Below are 18,850 nucleotides of genomic sequence, written 5' to 3'. Positions count from 1 at the left end.
CATTAAAGCACTGCCAGCTATGCAAGCATGTGTTTGAGTTACACAGCTGTGGTTCTGACAGAGTTGGTTTAATTCTGAATTAAAGGATCAGCCTTTTGAATAGCAGAGTAAATTACCAGTTCTGATGATGAAGTTTGACTGCAAAATGGGCCTGTCACATCGTGTGAAAGTAATGATAGTGTCCTATTATAGCTGTACTTGCAGGCAAAGACTGAAGTCTGACAAGTGCAAGAAGCAGCAGACCAGCACAGAACCTGGTCCAGCCCTTTTATTACTTAATTTATTCTTAAGAAATTGGATCCTTTCTGATATACAATAATACTCATTTATTCCAGCCCTACCTTTTTTGGGGGGGTGCAGGTGGGTGAAAAAACTTAAAATAACAAAAAAAAAACCCAAACAAAAAGATGTAGTTTATGTGAATGATGCCATTCCAACTGTTTTGAATGCTTGGGTAGATGGGAAGTGGTGCTGGGAAAGGGGAAAGCTGGAGGCACTGGCAATGAAAATGCCCACATGAGAAATATGATCCTGAATCACTGTGGTGTGTTTGCCTGCCTTGTAAGATTTATGTTAAGGGGTGGGGAGGAGGACTACAAAGTGGGAAAAGGGAAAGGAACAGGCTTTTATAAAATGCAACTAGATATTGTGTGAAGCCTTGCTGTTTGTGGAATGTTTACTGTGTATCCAGAGTGACTTTGAGGCTGCCTGTGTGGATAGATGTCTTGGGGGCCTGTGGAGTTTTGTTTCCAAGCTTACAATCATACCTCTTCTACAAATAAAACTGTGGGCAGGTGGTGGAAGTGCCAGGTTAAGCAACAGGTCAGCAGTCTGTTGTGTCCTTGGGCAACTCTGATCTTGTGTTAAGACTACTAGAAATACCTTCATAGTATTAACTCTGTTCCAGCAGTTTGATGTGGCAGCTGTTGAGGCACAGAAAACCCCTCTCAAGAGCTGGACTGATTTTTCTGCTTTTGTGAAAATTACTCCTGCAATATTTTGCTTTGTGCTTCACCACTGTGTCCTGTGTTAGGGTCAGTGGTGTGCTAAGCATGGGTTTTGGCAAACAGTTGTTGTTGCATAGGTTGGTGGACTTAGATCTTAGGTATGTGCCCAGCAAGGCCACAAAGCATTTGGTTTGTGCTTCAAGATCAGTTAGCCTTTGTTGGCCTGATAACATAAAAGTGTATTTTTTAAACAGTTATATCTGCTGTGATCTTTTAGGCAATGAGTGCAGAAGTGAGTGGAAAAAGGCAATGGGAGCCTTCAAGAAAAATGCAGGCAGGAGTGTCTTTATACAAGGGAATGTGATAAATAGGATAAATTGTGTGTTTTAGGCAAATGAAATGAAAAAAAATAACGAGTTGTTGTCAGTTCTTGTAATGGGGCATGAAGATGTGGTATCTTGGTATTTATCACTTCATGTACCAGGCAACACTCTGATGTCTGGTGGTGGCAATTCCAAATCTGGATAAAGGGAAATTCAACTATTCTTATAGAAGGTAGAGCACAGCAAATATGTTCTTTCAAACTCTTGTACCAGATTTTTGGGCAATGATAGGAATGAACTGGTTTGGGTTGCTGGGGGGATTTGATGTCCTGATAAACACTGCCCTTGAGACAGTGGCTGAGGTGAAGTTAGCTGAGGTGCAGTACATGGGGACACCTCTGAGGCTGCTGATCTGATTCTTGGTTTTTTTTTTTTTTCTTTTCAGATGGAAAGAATGCGAGTGGATCCAAACAGCGTTATAATCGTAAAAGAGAAACTTCATATTCAAAAAATGAGAACTTTTCCAGTCAGTCCCGTCGCTCCAATTCACAGAAAAGCAAAGCTTTTAACAAGATGCCCCCTCAAAGRGGAGGCAGCAGYGGAAGTGGCAAATCTTTTAGCTCTTCTAATGGTGGAAGACGAGATGAGGTGAGAAGTGTAATGCCATGCCTCCAAGGCCTTCTTTCTTGGGATGAGAGGATCACCCTGACCTGCCTAGATAGATCTGCTGTGTACACGTTCAGCTCCTGGGCTGGGAAGGGAGAGAGTGATAAGAGGTGCTAACATCGTTGAGATGCCAGAGGGAATGTGAGTAGAGCAACTTGGCAACTACAGAAGAGGAGTGCTCTAAGAAAAAATGCCATCTGAGGAATGGGTGCCAAGACAGGCCATGTACACATCTCATGACACGGGTCCTTTGKGAAAATATATAGTGACMTCATTTCACTGCCCTSTTCCTGCTGGCCACACTATTTCTGGTACAGCCCAGGTGCTGCTGGCTGCCTGGGTCACCTGGGCACACCTGTTCATGTTCAGCCACTGTTGACCAACATCCCCAGGTCCTTTCCTGATGTGCAGCTTTCCAGCTGCTCTTCCCCAGGCCTGGAGCATTCCAAGGAGTTGTTGTGACCCAAATGCAGGACCTAGCACTTAGCCTTGTTGAACCTCACACAATTGTCCTTGGCCCGTCAATCCAGCTTGTCCAAACCCTTCTGCAGAACATTCCTGTCCTCCAGCAGATCAGCATTCCTGCTCAGCTTGGTACTGTCTGTGAACTTGCTTAGGGTGCCCTCAAATCCCTCATCCAGATCATTGATAAACACATTAAACAGGACTGGCCCCAATACTGAGCTCTGGGTAACCCCCCTAGTGACCAGCCCCAACTGGATGTAGCTCCATTCCTCACCACTCTCTGGGCTCAGCCATCCGGACAGGTTTTTACTTGGAGAATTGTGCATTTATCCAAGCCATGGGCAGCCAGTGTATCCAGGGGAAGGCTGTAAGAAGCTGTGCCAAAGGCTTTTCTGAGGTCCAGGTAGATAAACATGCACAGCTTTTTCCTCGTGCACTAAATGGGGAGGAGATCAGGTTAGTCAAGCAGAGCTTGCCTTTCGTGAACCAATGCTGGCTGTGCTGATCCCCTGGTTGTTCTGTACATGTTTGTGATGGCATGAAGAATGACCTCCAGAACCTTCCTCATCACTGAAGTCACACTGACAGGCCTGTAATTCCCCAGATCCTCCTTCCAGCCCTTCTTGTAGGTGTGTGTCACACTTGATGACTTCCAGTCAGCTGGAACCTCCCTGTTTGCCAAGACTGCTGGTTAATGCTGATCATTAATTGCTGGTTAATGATGATCACTGCTGCCAGCTCCCACAGTGCCCATGGGTGGAGTCCTACGGGTGTCTGAGTGGCACAGCAGGTCACTGACTCTTTCTCTGGATTATGGGGGCTTCATTTTGCTCCCTATCCCAATCTTCCATCTCAGGGGGCTGGGTATTCTGAGGATGACTGGCCTTACTATGAAAGGCTGAGGGAAAGAAGGCATTAAGTAGCTCATCCTTTACCTCACCCTTTGCCACTGTTTCCCTTTGCATGCATTAAAGCATGGGGATTTTCTTTAGCCCTCTTTTTGCAGCGGATGTATTTATGGAAGCATCTTTTTGTCTTTACAGGAGTGGCTAGATTAAGTTCTAGTCAGGCTTTGGCCCTTTACCTCTTTCCCTCTATAACCTCATCACATCCTTGTAGTCCTGCTGAGTTCCCTGTCCCTTCTTCCTCAGGTCATAAATTCATTTTTTCCTGACTTCCAGTTAAAACTCGCTGTTGAGCCAGGCTGGTCTTCCCCACTGGCTGATTTTTTGGCACAAGAGGACAGAATTCTCCTGTGCCTTTAAGATTTCTTGAAGAATGTCCAGCGTTGGACTCCTTAGCCCTTCCAGTCCCAAGGGACTCTGCCAATGAATCTTCTAAACAGGCCAAAGAAGATTGATTGGGTCCTACCACTTCAGGGCACAAATTTACAAGTGATAGTGGTATCGAGAAAGTAATTGTAACTGCCTTGCTGTTATCAAAGAAAAACCAGACTGAGGTTTTTATGCTGATGTGGGTCTAAATACTGTAGAGGGTTTTTGGCCTTTAACTGATACTGTGATTTTTCAGTTTTGATGGATGAGCAGCACTTCTCACCTAGATCACTGGCTCAAAATTCACCTGCTGCCTCTGTTGAATTCTTAGTCTTTGCAAAACAAGTACAATCTGTGCAAACAGTAATCAGGCTTGTAGTACTGTCTAAAAGAGTATTGTCAAGATTTAAACAACTTCTTCTTGACTATGTTTTGCCAGTGTTTACTTGTCTTTGTGGTTATTTTAACTCCTTTTGCTCATTGTGGGGTAAGACTACTGAGTTCTGACTTTCAGGTTCTTGTGCATTTCTAGTGCTGCACCACTTGATTTACAGAACAGGGATGGGAGAGGTGAGTGAGTGGATGCTGCATGTTCTGTGTGTAATCACTGCTGGGGCCTGGATGTCCACCTGTACTGATGCTTTTGCTGTAAACTCCAGCAGTTTCTAACAAATGCTGTTCTCTCTTAGGTAGCAGAGGCTCAACGGGCAGAGTTCAGCCCTGCCCAATTCTCTGGTCCCAAGAAGATTAATCTGAACCACTTACTGAACTTCACCTTTGAACCCCGTGGCCAAGCAGGACATTTTGATGGGAATGGACATGGCAACTGGGGGAAAAGGAACAAGTGGGGACACAAACCATTCAACAAGGAGCTCTTTCTGCAGGCCAAGTGAGTGGGAGATCCATGGGGCTCTTAGACTTCTGCAGAGACATGGAGCTGTAAGGGGTGACCAGCCAGGGAAGTGTATTTGGGCTTGACTAATTGTATTGTCTTTTCTGGGGTGAAATTAGTTTTCCATAGAGTTTTCAGTGGTAGTGACTAAATTTTAAAGGGATGTTGTCTTTACCTGTTTGCAAGGTATCTGGTGGAGTGGGTCCTTTAGATACAAACCAGTTAATCTTCTGCTCAAATTTTCAGGCTTTGGGACATGGCACTCCCATTTGGGAATATCTGTGTAGTTCCCTATAAAGCTGGGTGTTATTTCCAAAGTTATTATGTTGAGATGGAATGGATAGCAGTTGCTAGACAAAAGCTAATCTGAATTTATAAGTCCCAAAGGCAATTACTTAGACGGGTCTTAATTCTTAAATTGCTGATTATTYTGTGGGCCCCTAAATATKTAGTATAACCCAAATTATGACCAATATATGGTAACCTAGCAGCAAAATTCCTTTGTACTGGAAGTTTCCCCAGAATTTGAAGTGTGTTATGGACTTTCTGTCTCTGATGATGTTAAAACGTATTCTCAGCATTGGTGCTTCTGATTTCTCCCTAATGTTTTGTGTCTTATTGTAGTGAAGTCTATTTGCAGGAACATACTAGTAATTGTAGTTTTTTAAAGGACTGTAAAGTTTTTTAAAGGAGTATATTTTTTTCCCCATATGGATTCCCTGTTTTTTAACAGATCCCCATTGCAGCTGACTTACTTACATGTGTGTTTATGGAAAACCAGACTGCCTGGCTTATTCTGTACTTAGTGTGTGATGTTGTGTCTAACTGAAATTCGACATACCTGTGTCCTGGAAATCTGGTTGTGAATTGAACTCTTGATTTTTTTGTTGCTAGCAGTTACTGATTGCATCCAGTGGTTTTCTGCTGGACAAAGAAGAAACTCAGAGAATCCTATAGAATAGTTCTCAAACATTTTTAAGAAATGAGTGGATCATTTGTCTCTTTGCTTTTCCCCAGCTGCCAGTTTGTTGTCTCTGAAGAACAAGACTACACAGTCCACTTTGCTGATCCAGATACCTTGGTCAACTGGGACTTTGTGGAGCAAGTGGTCAGTTGTGATGTGCTAGATTTTTTTTTTTTTCCATCTTAAGAATCTCAACCTGTCTTTAATTACTTCTTTCCCTCTGTGATGTTACATAAAACTCAGCTGTTTTTGAGTTGAGGCCTTTTCTGTCACTCCCACAATACTGGGAAAGATCTGTCATGGAATATATTATGAAATACTTTCATGACAGGAAAAGAGAAGTGCTAAAATCTATTAGGAAAATTAGCAGCTTCTTGCTTTCGCAGATGGGAGCTCATCAAAAATAGTATCTGACATTCTGTAGACAGAGTCCTTGTGATGGAGATATTAACAGAAAACTTGGGCTTGAGTCCATGGAAGAGGACTAGAGTGTAGAATTTTGAAGACTTACTCTGTGCATAGGTGGCCTATCTTGCCTAGCAACAAAATGGAAAATCTCTTGAGAATTGTGGTCAGAAATTTTGGGTTGTCTCAAGCAGAAATTTATATCTGCCAAGACAGTCGGGTGCATGGTGTAGGTGGAGAGGAGGTAGGCTTACTGTTACCTGTCACTACGAGACAGCTGAAAAAATCTGGGTGCTGGCTTGGCAGTTAAATCTCTGCCACACAGAGATGGTACCAAAGTGTCTGACTAGACCTGGCATGTTCATGCAAGTGGGTAAGTTCAGTCTCACAGTTACACTGGGCTGCACAAGTCTGCTTGTGTGAGAGGCCACAGAGCTTGCTCGCTGTCTTCTCACTGAATTCGGATCGTGAAGATGCTGCTTTTAGAGATGATGAATACTTAAGGGGAGACATGAGAAAACTGACTTTTTAATGTCATTAGTAGAAATAAGACATAGGAAGTACGATGGGTGGCTTAGGTTATTCATGTGCTGTCTGTGGCTGTTAGTTCACAGTGTACTAATTTTTTGGTAAATAAACAGAGCATAAAGAACTGGAAGATAGTATGTTAGAATAGATCTTACAGTTATTATTATAATTATAATCTTATTGTTATTAATCAGTCCCAGGAACTGATTTCTGAGTCTAAAGCTTGTACTGTTCTTCACATGTGCCATTTCAGCGAATCTGTAGCCACGAAGTGCCCTCTTGCCCAATATGTCTGTACCCACCGACCGCAGCCAAGATCACCCGCTGTGGCCATATCTTCTGCTGGGCATGTATCCTTCACTACCTGTCCTTGAGTGAAAAGACCTGGAGTAAGTGTCCTATTTGTTATGGCTCTGTTCACAAGAAGGATCTCAAGAGGTGAGACCATATTAATTAAATGGTGCATCTTTTTGAAATGTTATTTTTACACTACTAACCTCCTCCATACCTTGCAGTGTTGTTGCTATGGAAACACGTCAGTATGCAATTGGTGATACCATTACGATGCAACTTATGAGAAGAGAGAAAGGTGTTCTTGTAGCACTGCCCAAATCCCAGTGGATGAATGTGGTTCAGCCTGTTTACATCAGAGGTGAGTGTATCTGAGTCCTGGCAGTTGGAATCCTGTTCCTTAAAATATACCAGACTGCAAAACATGGGGCATAGCTGCTGAAATGGTTAATGACACATATTAAAAAGAAAAGAAAACTTTCTACTCAGACTGTTTTTATGTAAGGCTTTAACTTGTGTGCTGTTTCCCTTCAAGTGACTGCACTGCAGATTTCTGCCATCTCAGTCTCTGATAGTTTGATGTGTACTTTGTATCTTACAGTCATTGGTGTGACTCTTACTGCTTTTATTGGCGCCTCCTTGTCCTTAACTTTTTTCCTTCTGACTCCTCATTATACAGCTTCACAAAAATAACTCTCTGTGTCTAAACTATTTCAAGGCTGTAATCTTCAACAAGGTTTTCATCATCTTCACTTATCAGCTGAAGTCAGTGAATGCTATGGGGAAATAATCAAAATTATTGCAAAGCTATTCCAAACATCTGTTGCCTGACATCTTCAGTTTTCTCCAGTCAAGAGTGTGACTAACTCATCATCATCTTATCTGTTAGTATCACAAAAATTTTGTGACTAAAGAAATAATTTTACTGAACATTGCTGCTTTGTGGGCTGTCTTGGCTCACTTCATTTTGCAGTCACATTTAGGGAAGGCTGCATGCATTGAAACTCTCTGGAAAAAGTCAAGTCTCCTAAAGTGTGATGGGTATCCAGTATGCAGGCTCTGGTCTTATATATTTCTCAGAATTTGAAATTAGAGGACTTTACAAACAAAAGAATAAATACAGGATTTGAGAACTCTAAAGCCAGGAAATTCACCATTAACTTGGTGTCTGTAGACAAGGTTGGACTCTTGGGGAGCAGTGAATACAGGGACTGTGTTAATATGGGATGCTGTGGTTGCTGTAAAGTAGCAAAGACAGTCACCTTTTGGTAACCTCGCAATTCTTTAGCTTACAATTTCTGTTATGCTTCTTGTAAAAACTTCATAATAATGTTTTTTATGGATTTTTAATACATATGGGCTTATGAACTAGTTTGAGCCAAGCCAGGGTGGCTTTGCAGAAATTTCCAACAGCAGTATTTTTGAGAAAAAGGAAGAAGCTACAGACTGCATTGTTTCAGGAAGTTTTGACGCCCCCAAGACTTCTCAAAGGTGATGGTTCTACAGTGTAGAAGTTTAGGCTTGATTTTTAGTGATGTGTAGCAACTGAGTGATGAAGTGGCAGATAAACTGCTGTGTGGGGGAGATATGTGTCAGAGCAGCTATGTGACACCAGCCTGTGATACAATGGTAATTTTTGGAGTCTGTATCAAACTCTTGCTGAGTGTTGTCTGCCCTGGGGGTTTAACTCACAGAAGTGAGCAGTAACAGAACTTCAGAAGCAGCAGCAATCCACACTGGTGTCTCTGCATGCAGATATTAATGATTTGGTGCTCCTTCTGTGCAGATGACCAACACAGTCAGTATTCAAAGCTGCTGCTGGCATCCAGGGAGCAGGTCTTGCAGCTGGTGATTCTGGAGGAGAAAGCGGCATTACTGAAGCAGTATGAGGAGGAAAAACACACCCCAGAAGCCTGTTTCATTGAGGCAGCTATCCAGGAGCTGAAGGTAACCTCTTGGGAGGCTTTTAGTACCTTTGTTTTTGAGAGTGTGCTGAGGGCTGAGCGTCCCTGTTCTGCTGCATAGATGGTGTGATTATTCTGGTCTCCAGCAAGTTGCTGGTGTTTGCTGCTGGAATAGCATCATAGCTCCTTGGAGGACACTGTAGCCTTTGGGCTACAGGTATATGGTGTGATTTTCAGGATAGCACAACAGAATGGTTTTTACTGGATGGTATTCCAATAAAGGAGTATCAGGACAAGGCTAAGAATAGCTATGGTGATGGTCTCCTGGCTTAAAGGGCAAATTGAAACTTGATCCCTTTGGGTGATCTGCAGGAGCGAGAAACAGCACTCTCTGCTGACCAGGATAAAAACAATGGCATTGCTGGAATCACTGCAGCTGTGGAAGAATTGGTCCTAGAAAGCTCCAAAGCTGTGGAGCCTGCTGTTTCCCACGAGAAAAAGGTGGGTGACAAATGTGCTCTGGCAGATCCTGCTAACACTTAATTCTGCCACTCCACACTCATGTATGTGGTGAACTCGTGCCAAAGATTTTTGAAGAGATGATAATCTTTGAAGGAGGTGGCATGGTACTAACTCTGTCCTCTCTGCTGTGTAGTGTGATGTGGAATATCTCTCTGCATTTGATGAGGAGCTGGTGGAGCCTTGCTCTGACCTGGCAAGTTCCTTTTCACCTCCTGTGGAAGTAGAAGAGGCAGTGCTGGATGAGGAGGAAGTACCTGAGGTGGACACTGTAGGAGAACCTGTTATAAACACTATAGAAGAACCAACTCCAGCTGAAACAATCTGCCAAGAATCTAAAGATACAATTAGCAGTGGACATCTTGGCAACTCTCCTTTTTACTATTTCTATCAAGGTCAGTTCAATGAAATCCTGAACTCATAAGGGCAGAGATGCCTCCTTTGGGACCCTCCTTGAGGAATGTGTTTTTCAGTTTCTTAGATGCAGCTAACCCCTGTGAAATAAAAGTCCTGCAGGAACTCAGAAAGAAGCTTTAATTTTATAAGTGGAGGGTGTATTGAGGTGGGGAGAAGGGTACTAAAAATGAACAAGCAAAGGAGTGATGATGTCTTGCCTTTCAGCGGAGGATGGGCAGTGCATGTACCTTCACCCTGTGAACGTTCGATGCCTTGTGCGTGAATATGGCAGCTTGGAGAAGAGTCCAGAGAAAATAACAGCTGCTGTAGTGGAGATAACTGGCTACTCCATGACAGAGGTAGCTATTTTATCTTATTAATTAAGCTCCATGTTTTAGCAGTTTGATCATTGTAGCTGATAGAGGAGACTTGATTCTCTTCAGTAGTAAGAAATAATAACTATGGATGGGTAGGGATGCTAATCTGTGAAGGGCATCTGTGCAAGGTATTGGGCTTTATGCTGCTTTTGRTAAGTAGGCTGAAGTCTTTTTTTTTTTCCCTAGAAGTACAAAAATAATTGTGTTGCAAGTCTGGTATTGCAGAATTTTATTCCAGTGATAMAAGTGAGAAGGGAGGAAGAACATGAAAATCAGTGAGCGAGTTGGAGTCACTGCATCCAAGTYTAATTAGGATGTAGTTGGTGGAGATCTTGGAACATTTGGTTCTGACTCAGGGCATCCTTTCTGTRCTTGTAGTTTATAAAGTAATTATTGTGTCACTGGTGGTTATTTTTTTTCCATTTGGTTTGATGAATGGTGTGCATTCCATCTCCATTTGTCAGTGGCAGCTCTAGGCTTTGTGGTGGTGATGTATCACTCTCTCTTTATCAGGATATAAGACAGCGTCATCGCTACCTCTGTCACTTGCCCCTCACCTGTGAGTTCAGCATCTGTGAACTGGCTCTGAAGCCACCTGTCATCTCCAAGGAGACTTTAGAGTTGTTCTCAGGTTGGTACTACTTTTCTAGTAGGTTCTGCCATGAAAGGGATTGRTTCTTATCCCTTAATAGTAGAAAAAAACCCATACATTAGAGGTTTACTGTCTGACTGCTAGATGGAACAGCCCCAGCTCAACAACTATGTTGTTTCATAGACAACAGTTACAAAAAGAATTTAAAATCCTGGCTGCCTAAAAGAGCATATGTTACTCTTTTGTTACTCTATTTTGTTACTAATGTATTAMAAGGTTGTTTTCAGAGCTGGAGGAAACCTTGCCAGAGTATTGGTGTGTGTTTTTTGATATGCAATGTTGTGCATTGCTCATAGATGACCTTGAAAAGAGGAAACGTCTACGGCAGAAGAAAGCTCGTGATGAACGACGGCGCGAACGCAGGATTGAGATAGAAGAAAACAAGAAACAGGGCAAATGTAAGTCATGATTGCACAGAACTGGTGGATTTTCAGTCACATTTGGTTGCTGAGCTGATTTCTTGAGCTATAAGATGAACACTGAGGCTTGTAGTTTGTGGTGTGTACTTAGAACAAGATTACAAAGATTAGAAACAATGTCTGTGTAACAAAAAACATAAGCTGTTTTAGTCAGGATGTTAAGTGATGTTATGCAATTGCTGCATGCTTGTGCATTTTGGGAGAGATGGAGGGCATTCAAGGGCAAAGCCATCTCCATGGTGTACATAGCTCTCTGCTTTTATAGTAATCACGATGAAGAGTGAAGAAGGCAAAAAAAGGCCTAGAAACTGCTTCCATCCAGCAGCAGGGCTTGTACTGGTCTCCAAAATAGAGGGTGGAAAGAAATGAGTTGGCACCTCCTAGACTACTGAAATGACTTGCATATTGACAGTCCTCCCCCACATTGTGGAGTGCTTTAATTTAAAATCTCTTTCTAGATCCAGAGGTCCATATTGCTTTAGAGAATCTGCAGCAGTTTCCTGCTTTTACCTCTTGCCCTGGAGAAACTACCAGCATTGATCATCAGAGCTCCTGTCAGTCTCCTCTTGGCAGAAGCCCTGTTTATCAGACAGGTGAGCATCTGGAAAAACACATCACATCTGGCTCTTGATCATTCTTTTGGGATTTATTRCTCAGGTCATCATGCTAAACTTTCTCAATACTGATCAAAGACAGCTTCTTTTCAGAGAAGCTGTTACTTCCCCATCCCTGGAAGTTTTCCAGTCTAGGTTAGATGGGGCTTGGAGGAACCTGATATAGTGAAAGGTGTGCCTGCCCATGACAGGGGKTGGAATGAGATGGTCTTAAGTCCCTTCCAACCCAAACCATTCCATGATTCTATGATTCTTTCCTAGACTGCCTGTGACAGACACAAAAGGCAGACTTGGCTAAGAAACATTCTGTTCCCTTGTCTGCTTTTGACTGCCTCTACTTTAGAGACAATATGAGATCTGCACTGTTGTTGCCAATCTTTTGCATGAGGCAGAAAAAGGGAAAGAATTGCCCCAAAAGGGAAAAAAAGTGTGCATGTCAGGAAAACACTACTGATATCTTTTTCTTTCTACCATCTTCATCTTCTCCAACACTTTATACTAAAACAAAAAGCCCCTGCCCCCAATTTCCCAAAATAAGTACACAGACAAACAAAAAAAAAAAACCCAAGCARACTTAAAWTTCCCTTWAATAAAAAGATGGAGGGAATCTGAGAGTCCCTGTGTGATGGATGAATGAGAGAAAAATGATTTATTTTATAGGATAATAAAACTTTATATCCATTACATCCTGATAAGCAGAATAATGAGTGCCTTGGCAAAATGCAGCYGTCTTTAATTCTCTGCTCCTTTCTCTCTCTAGAGTCTATTCCAACTCTGCTGTCGCCTGCTGCCAGCCAGGTCAGCCCATTGCTCTGTGGAAGCTTGGAAGAAGAGTCACCCTTGCCTTCCTTTGCCCAGGTAAACCATGTAGCAGAGTGAATCTTTTCAGAATTGCCCCTGTGTTAGTTGGGGATTAAGCTGAGAATACTGTTGCTTCCTCTATGAAAACAATGTGGGATAAATCTTAGGGAGACATCATAAGGTTTGAGTAGAAGGGGGTTTTAAGATTTTCTTGCCCCTTATGGGGTATGCAGGATTGTTCAAGTATGTGAAATTTAATCATATCATACAATTTTTTTGATAGATGTTGAGAGTTGGAAAGGCAAAACCAGAAACATGGCCTAAACCTGCTCCAAAGACAAGAGGTAAGAAAATTTGGTGTAAGTACTTCAGGTTCTTTACCATACATCTAAACAAGAGAAATGTTGTAACTTCAAAAGAAGGATCTGGAGGGCAGAGGGGCATTTGTGTGGTGAAAGTTTAATACAGCCTTCTTCCTGCATGTCCTTCATTTCAGATGAGAACACTCTGGCACTCCCTGTGCCTGTGGATAGTGATGGAGAAAGTGACAGCTCTGACCGGATACCTGTGCCCAGCTTCCAGAATTCCTTCAGCCAAGCTATTGAGGCAGCCCTCCTGAAACTGGACAAACCGTCCACAGCTGATCATTTATCAGGTAAAAGGCAGGGGGAAAGGCGGGAAAATTTTCTGAAGTGAAAAAAATCAGTATTTCCCCTTCTTCCTGTGGGAGAACTGAAAGCAGTAATTTTKGGGGGACCAAAAATTGGCCAGAGAACAGTTCTGAAAATCGTCAGGTTGTGGTTTCTGAACAGCTTGACAAGGCCTTTTGTCAGTATAAAGCAGCCTCTCAGTGGGAGCTGAGMTCTCCACCTAGCAAAGAATCCTGTTAGGACAAAGATGGCTTTTGACAATCGTTCTGGCCATGTCTACTGGAACCTAAATTAAGCTTTGTCTTAAGGAAGTTCAGGTTATGTATTTTTAAACTCAGAATACCTTAGCTGCTGAACTTCTTCAGTTTGACCAAAATCTCAAGGTAACTACTAGCTGAAATTTCAAGTTAGGGAGTGTGAAACAAATGGAGGTAAGCTTAAACCTGGTGAAACCAAWTTTTAATGYTCAGTTCTGATGTTWAGCTTTGGCTGCTGTTTGGAGACTKCATTGGATGATGGAGAGAATTGGATGGGAGGGCCTGGGAGTTTCAGTTGAGTATCTGCTCCAGCTGTAGTGTTTTTTGGATATATATGAAAGTGATATTTTCTGGAAAGGCAAACTGCTGCATGCTGCAATCCTAGGATCTGCTGTTCCAAAAGCAACTTTAGGCATTATTTTAATTGTGTTTCAGGTATAATGACACTCCCTGAGTTTGTCTGTAGTAATTTTTTTGTTAAACTGCCTGGTGTTCAGTGAGTTAATAGAAAGTGTTGTGGATCTGTAGAAGCCACTTAGGCARGGGAAGACCATTTATCGTTTGTGTGTGATGTTCCTGTTCCATGACAAGAATGACAGTATTGTTTTAATTCTTCACAGAGGAAAAGGGAGGCAAGAAAAGAAAGAAACAGAAGCAGAAGCTATTGTTCAGCACCTCTGTTGTTCACACAAAGTGATTCTGCTATTCAAGAGAAGTTTCCTCTCCTGGTTTTCTTTTAATTTTGCTTTGTTTTGCTGCTATAGTTTAAGTATTTAAATTTGAACAGCCTAAACTTATGTTTCCAGGGCTTCTAGGGGCTTCAGGAGGAAACCATGACAGTATACGTTAAAGTAACATGTTTTGATTCCAACTGCTTAATGAATTTATACTGAAAGAGTCTTGGAAGCGACAACCCCGAGACAAACCTGCCAAGGCTTCTAGTTGCTGAGTMAGTTCTTTGGGCCTGATAAGCAGTGTTAAAGTCCTTACAGTTGTGTGGCACTGCCAAAGTACTGCAATGTTACCCAAGAGAAAAGGCAGAGAGCCTTTATTTCCCTTTAATTATTCATGRGCAGAAGTCCATCTGACTGACAGGAGTGCTGTTACAGTAAAGCTGTCAAACTGCTTTCTTGAGAAACTGGTTTTGGCTGCACTGGAAACAGGCAAAAGAGCTTACTGGCTTTAGAGTGTTAGCTGCTATATCTGTTCTTTTTCTAAAGAGCAAGAATTTCTCCTGTTCTCCTGGCTTAGAAAGATAAAGTTGAGGTGAGTGTAAAGCAGAATTTGGCTACTTCATTTTTAAGTGGCTYGATGATTTGTGTAGTTCCAAATGCAAACTGGCACTAGTGGTAGAAGGAACCTCCTGGCTTCTCACAGTTGTTCAGCTCTGTTTTAACGTGGGTGAGTGAGGCTGCTTATTTTTGTTTTTGCCAACCATGGGCTACACAKTCTTTTTAACCCGATCATCTAGAATAAACACTCTCCCCTAGGGCTCCCTATAATCACCTGAATGATGGTTTGACACTGGCTGYTCTTGAGTTGGAACAACAACTGATAACTAAAGTCTGTAGATAACTTTTATACCTCAGCTGGGGTAGAAGAAGAAACTGGGGTTCTCTTGTATTGGGATAAGGGCCTGTATCTGCTTGGTTCTGGGATTTAAGTTGATCTGTGCTACAGACATGTCTCTTCTGGACCCCTCCCTGCTCTTTCTTCGRGTGGTCACATTCTGCACTGCTTGTGGTTTGATTTGAGCTAATGAGTTAAGTGGTGTGGATTTTGTTAAATAAAATGAACTCTAGGTGTAATGTACCAGTCGAGGCCAMCAGTTGTAATAAATCATATGCACACRCACTTRCAGTACTGCACCCTTCCTCAGCTGTAGCTGAACTGCCATAGCAGTGTGAAGCCCTGTGAAACTTCATTGCACAAATTCAAATTTTACCTTCCTGCTGACAGAATTAATCCCAGGGCCGTGGTATGAAGTACCACTTAACTTACAGTGTGAGACTGACGTGTCTTCCACTGTCTTCAGCCTCACTTGCACAGGTTTTAGTGTGCTCTGTCCCTCTGACAGTGAGACAGATCTGAGCATGGAACTGTGTGTTTGAGGTGCCTGRAGTTAGCTATTCCAGCACCACTAGCAGTCAGTGGTTGTGTCCCTGTTAAAAAAGCTGATGTCAGTACATGGGTGCTTGATTTCAAAGCAACAGGCTCCACACATGTGCCTCAAGGGAAACTGGTACCAAAGAGTACAYGGCACATGGGGCTGTATACCAGAAAGGAGAGGGGGGAGGTAAAGAATGCTTCCAACTGCTACGGGAGGATAGGGGAAACACCTGCAAAACATTCTTTGAAAGCAGCTTGACTTCAYGCTTGGTCACAACTAACCCCACTTGATGGAAAGACAGTACAGCTTGTCAAGGGACTGCAAAGAAACTAAGACAAGATGCCTGAACGTGGTAACACGTCTTGCTGTCAATACCTTAAATGCATATTGGAAAACAATTGGTGAGGGCAGAGAAAGCAACCAAGAGAGATTCAACTGTGCAGTTAACTGTGTTCACAGCAAGTCATTTTAAGCCATGGAACAGGAGTAATTATTTAAGTGTCTAACCAGTATCTGTTGTGTTCWATTATCTCTGCACATTTATAGTCAACTTTACTTTGCATTGGGAAGAGAGAATAGCTGGAGCTGGTGTAACTCACCTCCACATGCACAGGCACTAGGATAAGGGAAATGATGCAGGCAAGGCAGGCTGTCCCTGCTGGAGGGGCAGTCTCCATAGGGACAGCATCGTCAATTGTATCTTGTTTTCCTATGGATTCGAGATAATACCAGCAATGCTACTTTCCTGTAACTGATTGGTGTAAACTTAATAAATATCTAAGCAGTATTTGTACCAATGAGTTTTATAATGGGGGGGATGGAGTTGAGCCTCACAGCTCTGCTATACATTCCCTGTACTCTCTGCTCCTCTGTACACAACTGGTGCATTTCTGGCTCAAAACAATGGATGGCCCTGTGGCTAACAGTGCACTTAAAGATAAGGTGAAAAGCTGCTGTAAATGCTTTTTGTATGGTGAAGGAAAAAAACTACATTCCTTGTCTGTGCCAACTGCCTAAAGCTCACTTCTACCTCAGCATGAAGAACATGTTGCACTGCTACACTCCTTAGGGGAGTGCAGGTGGTTTTGACTCCAGCAGTGAAAACAGGCAAGTAGCCTACTTAYGTGAAACTATGTTTTATTTTTTTTAAATATAAGAACATTTGGAATGGCAAATTAAGTCTAAATATGAACAAATGCTTTTCCTGTCCCCTGCACTGCTTAACACTCAAGATAACCAGTCACATCTTAACAAGTACAGAATGGAGGTGAAGAGGATCAAGTGACATTCAGTCTGTCTCTGTGCCATCATCCTCCTCCTCATCTGCACTGTGAGACTGCTCTTCTGTAAGGGAACAGCTCAACAAGGACTTCTGTATACATTGTCTTTCCTCTGCAATAAAAAAGCAACAGAGGGTCATTACTTGATCTCATCACATACTTGAATATCCCCCACTTTGAAAGAAAGAAACATTTCTCAAGCCAAGAATTCAGAAGCAGCCCAMCATACCCTTCAAAATCCCCAGGAATTGAGGCTACATTTTAGGAAAGTGGCTGGAGAAACTYACCTTCATTTGTACAGTTTTGCAAYAACCTCAGCAGCTGTGTTCTGTTATACTGAATCAGAAATTTCTGACATGTTCTTATGGTACCTGTGGAAGTCACAAGAACAGTATGTAACAATCTACATAAACAAATGTTTCAGAGCTGCTGCTGTCTTTCCYGAAGACCATGGGTGACAAATATCTCAGGAAACAAGTTTGTTAATGTAAATGCTAAGAAGGGGCTGTAGACTTCACTTCTACACTGCTGAGGGGTTATGTGGTTGGAATAATAATTTCTTACATGCAGTGCCTGTTAGTTYGCCTGGGGCTTAATTTTGAGGATACAGAAGATACTATACTTTTAGAAATATATTTTCAAAGAAAATAATGTAACACTGTATTTGCTGCTTTGGTTTTGTGATAAATGTAATGAAGCTTCAAGCAAAATTAACGASGGTTTCAAAAAAGAACTGTTGGTCCCTGTTTCTTATTTAGAGCTGCTGGAAGCAGTTGATGTTAGTGAAACACGAGGCAYGTCTGTCACACCCCTAGCAGCACCACGGGGTCGTGGCAGGTAGGTTAAGCTCCGTCCTCCCCCCAGGCCCGGGGGACTCCTGACCTCCGACGTGCAGGGTGTTAAGGAAGCAGGGGTAGCGCTGGGCGCGGCTCTCCAGGTAGCGCACGAAGGGCAGCGCGGAGCACAGCAGCCGGTACGAATCCTTGCGGCACCGCAGCAGCACCGTCCCGGTATAGGCGTTGAGGTACTTCACTGCGGGGGGCACACACAGCGGTGAGCGGACCCGGAGRGGCTCCGCACCCCCGAGGGCCGCGCGTACCGCCCGCACCTGTGAAGGAGATGGAGCAGCACGCCAGGCCGTAGTCGCCGTGCACGCGAGTAATGGCGTCCCTGACGGCGAGCTGCAGCGCGCGGTCCTCGATGCACTGCCGGCACCGCGGGTCCTCCGAGACCACCTCGCACAGCACGTACCTGCGGGACAGCGCGGAGTGAGCGGCGCGGGCAGACCCGGACACCGGGGCGGCGCCTCCCGCCCGCCTCACCTGTTCTTGAAGCGAACCATGGCGGCGGCAGCGCGCGGCCCGGACGGACGGCGCGCCCGGCCAATGGGCGAGGGGCCTCCATGGCTGCAGCCAATGGGAAGCGCCCGGGGGCGGGGACAAGAGAGGCACCGCCCACTCGCCGGGGCCGCCCCGCCTCTCCCCATCAGCCGCGCGTGCGCGCTGCTGYCGCGAGCCCCGGCGGGTCACGGGGTCATGGGATGGTTTGCTCTGGGAATGACCTGAGGTCATCGTGCCCATCCTGTGAGCGATCGCCACCCTGTCAGCCCGACCACGGCACTCAGTGCCACGTCCAGKCTTTCCTTAAACACCTCCAGGGACGGTGACTCCACAACCCAGTGTAGCCCATTCCAATGGCTCATTACCCTTTCCGTGAAGAAATTCCTCCTCATGTCCAGCATAAACTTCCCTTGGCGCAGTTTAACACTATGTGCTCTTGTCCTGTCGCTTGTTGTCTGGGAGCAAAGCCCGACCCCCATCTGACTCCAGTTCCCTTTCAGGTACTTGGAGAGAGCGATAAGGTCCCTCCTGAGCYTCCTCCAGGCTAMAYACTCCAAGCTCCCTCAGCTGCTWCTTACAGGACATACGCCCCAAACCCTTTCCCAGCTCYGYTGCCCTCCTCTGGACCCGCTCTATTGTTCAGTGGAGCATATCCTGGCACATTCTGGCTGGGCTGTGTTACACTTCAGTGTCTATCCTGAATTGGGGGGGGGGCCAGAACTCAACACAACACTTGAGGCGCGCCAGTGCCGAGTACAGGGGTACGGTCATTCCCT

At 43.9% G+C, this 18,850-nt stretch overlaps 2 protein-coding genes across 2 annotated transcripts; one reads left to right on the top strand and one right to left on the bottom strand.

Annotated features, from left to right (window-relative positions):
* Positions 1 to 1,715: 1,715 nt before the first annotated feature.
* LOC130578026 (RING finger protein 10-like) lies at positions 1,716 to 15,835 on the top strand (the record flags this gene model as incomplete). Its single annotated transcript, XM_057373814.1, has 16 exons — positions 1,716 to 1,918; positions 4,365 to 4,564; positions 5,585 to 5,675; positions 6,718 to 6,902; positions 6,980 to 7,116; positions 8,542 to 8,702; positions 9,032 to 9,160; positions 9,315 to 9,573; positions 9,800 to 9,933; positions 10,465 to 10,582; positions 10,900 to 11,001; positions 11,481 to 11,615; positions 12,397 to 12,494; positions 12,721 to 12,781; positions 12,934 to 13,092; positions 13,965 to 15,835. Coding segments are annotated over 16 exons (2,249 nt in total), but the record flags the coding sequence as incomplete, so codon positions are not given.
* POP5 (POP5 homolog, ribonuclease P/MRP subunit) lies at positions 14,402 to 18,109 on the bottom strand. The gene is made up of 5 exons (XM_057373788.1): positions 18,057 to 18,109; positions 17,843 to 17,985; positions 17,617 to 17,766; positions 17,022 to 17,105; positions 14,402 to 16,846 (listed from the first exon to the last, which is right to left on the bottom strand). Exons 1-5 carry the CDS (start codon positions 18,074 to 18,076, stop codon positions 16,743 to 16,745), a joined length of 501 nt encoding a protein of 166 aa, XP_057229771.1. The 5' UTR covers positions 18,077 to 18,109; the 3' UTR covers positions 14,402 to 16,742.
* Between the last annotated feature and the right edge of the window lie 741 nt (positions 18,110 to 18,850).

Source organism: Malurus melanocephalus, unplaced genomic scaffold (assembly GCF_030028575.1).
Source record: "Malurus melanocephalus ecotype Western Australia unplaced genomic scaffold, MMel_1.1 scaffold_208, whole genome shotgun sequence".
Lineage (NCBI taxonomy): Eukaryota > Metazoa > Chordata > Aves > Passeriformes > Maluridae > Malurus > Malurus melanocephalus.
Note: the sequence above shows the minus strand (reverse complement) of the source record. Positions and strands in the feature narration are given on the sequence as shown.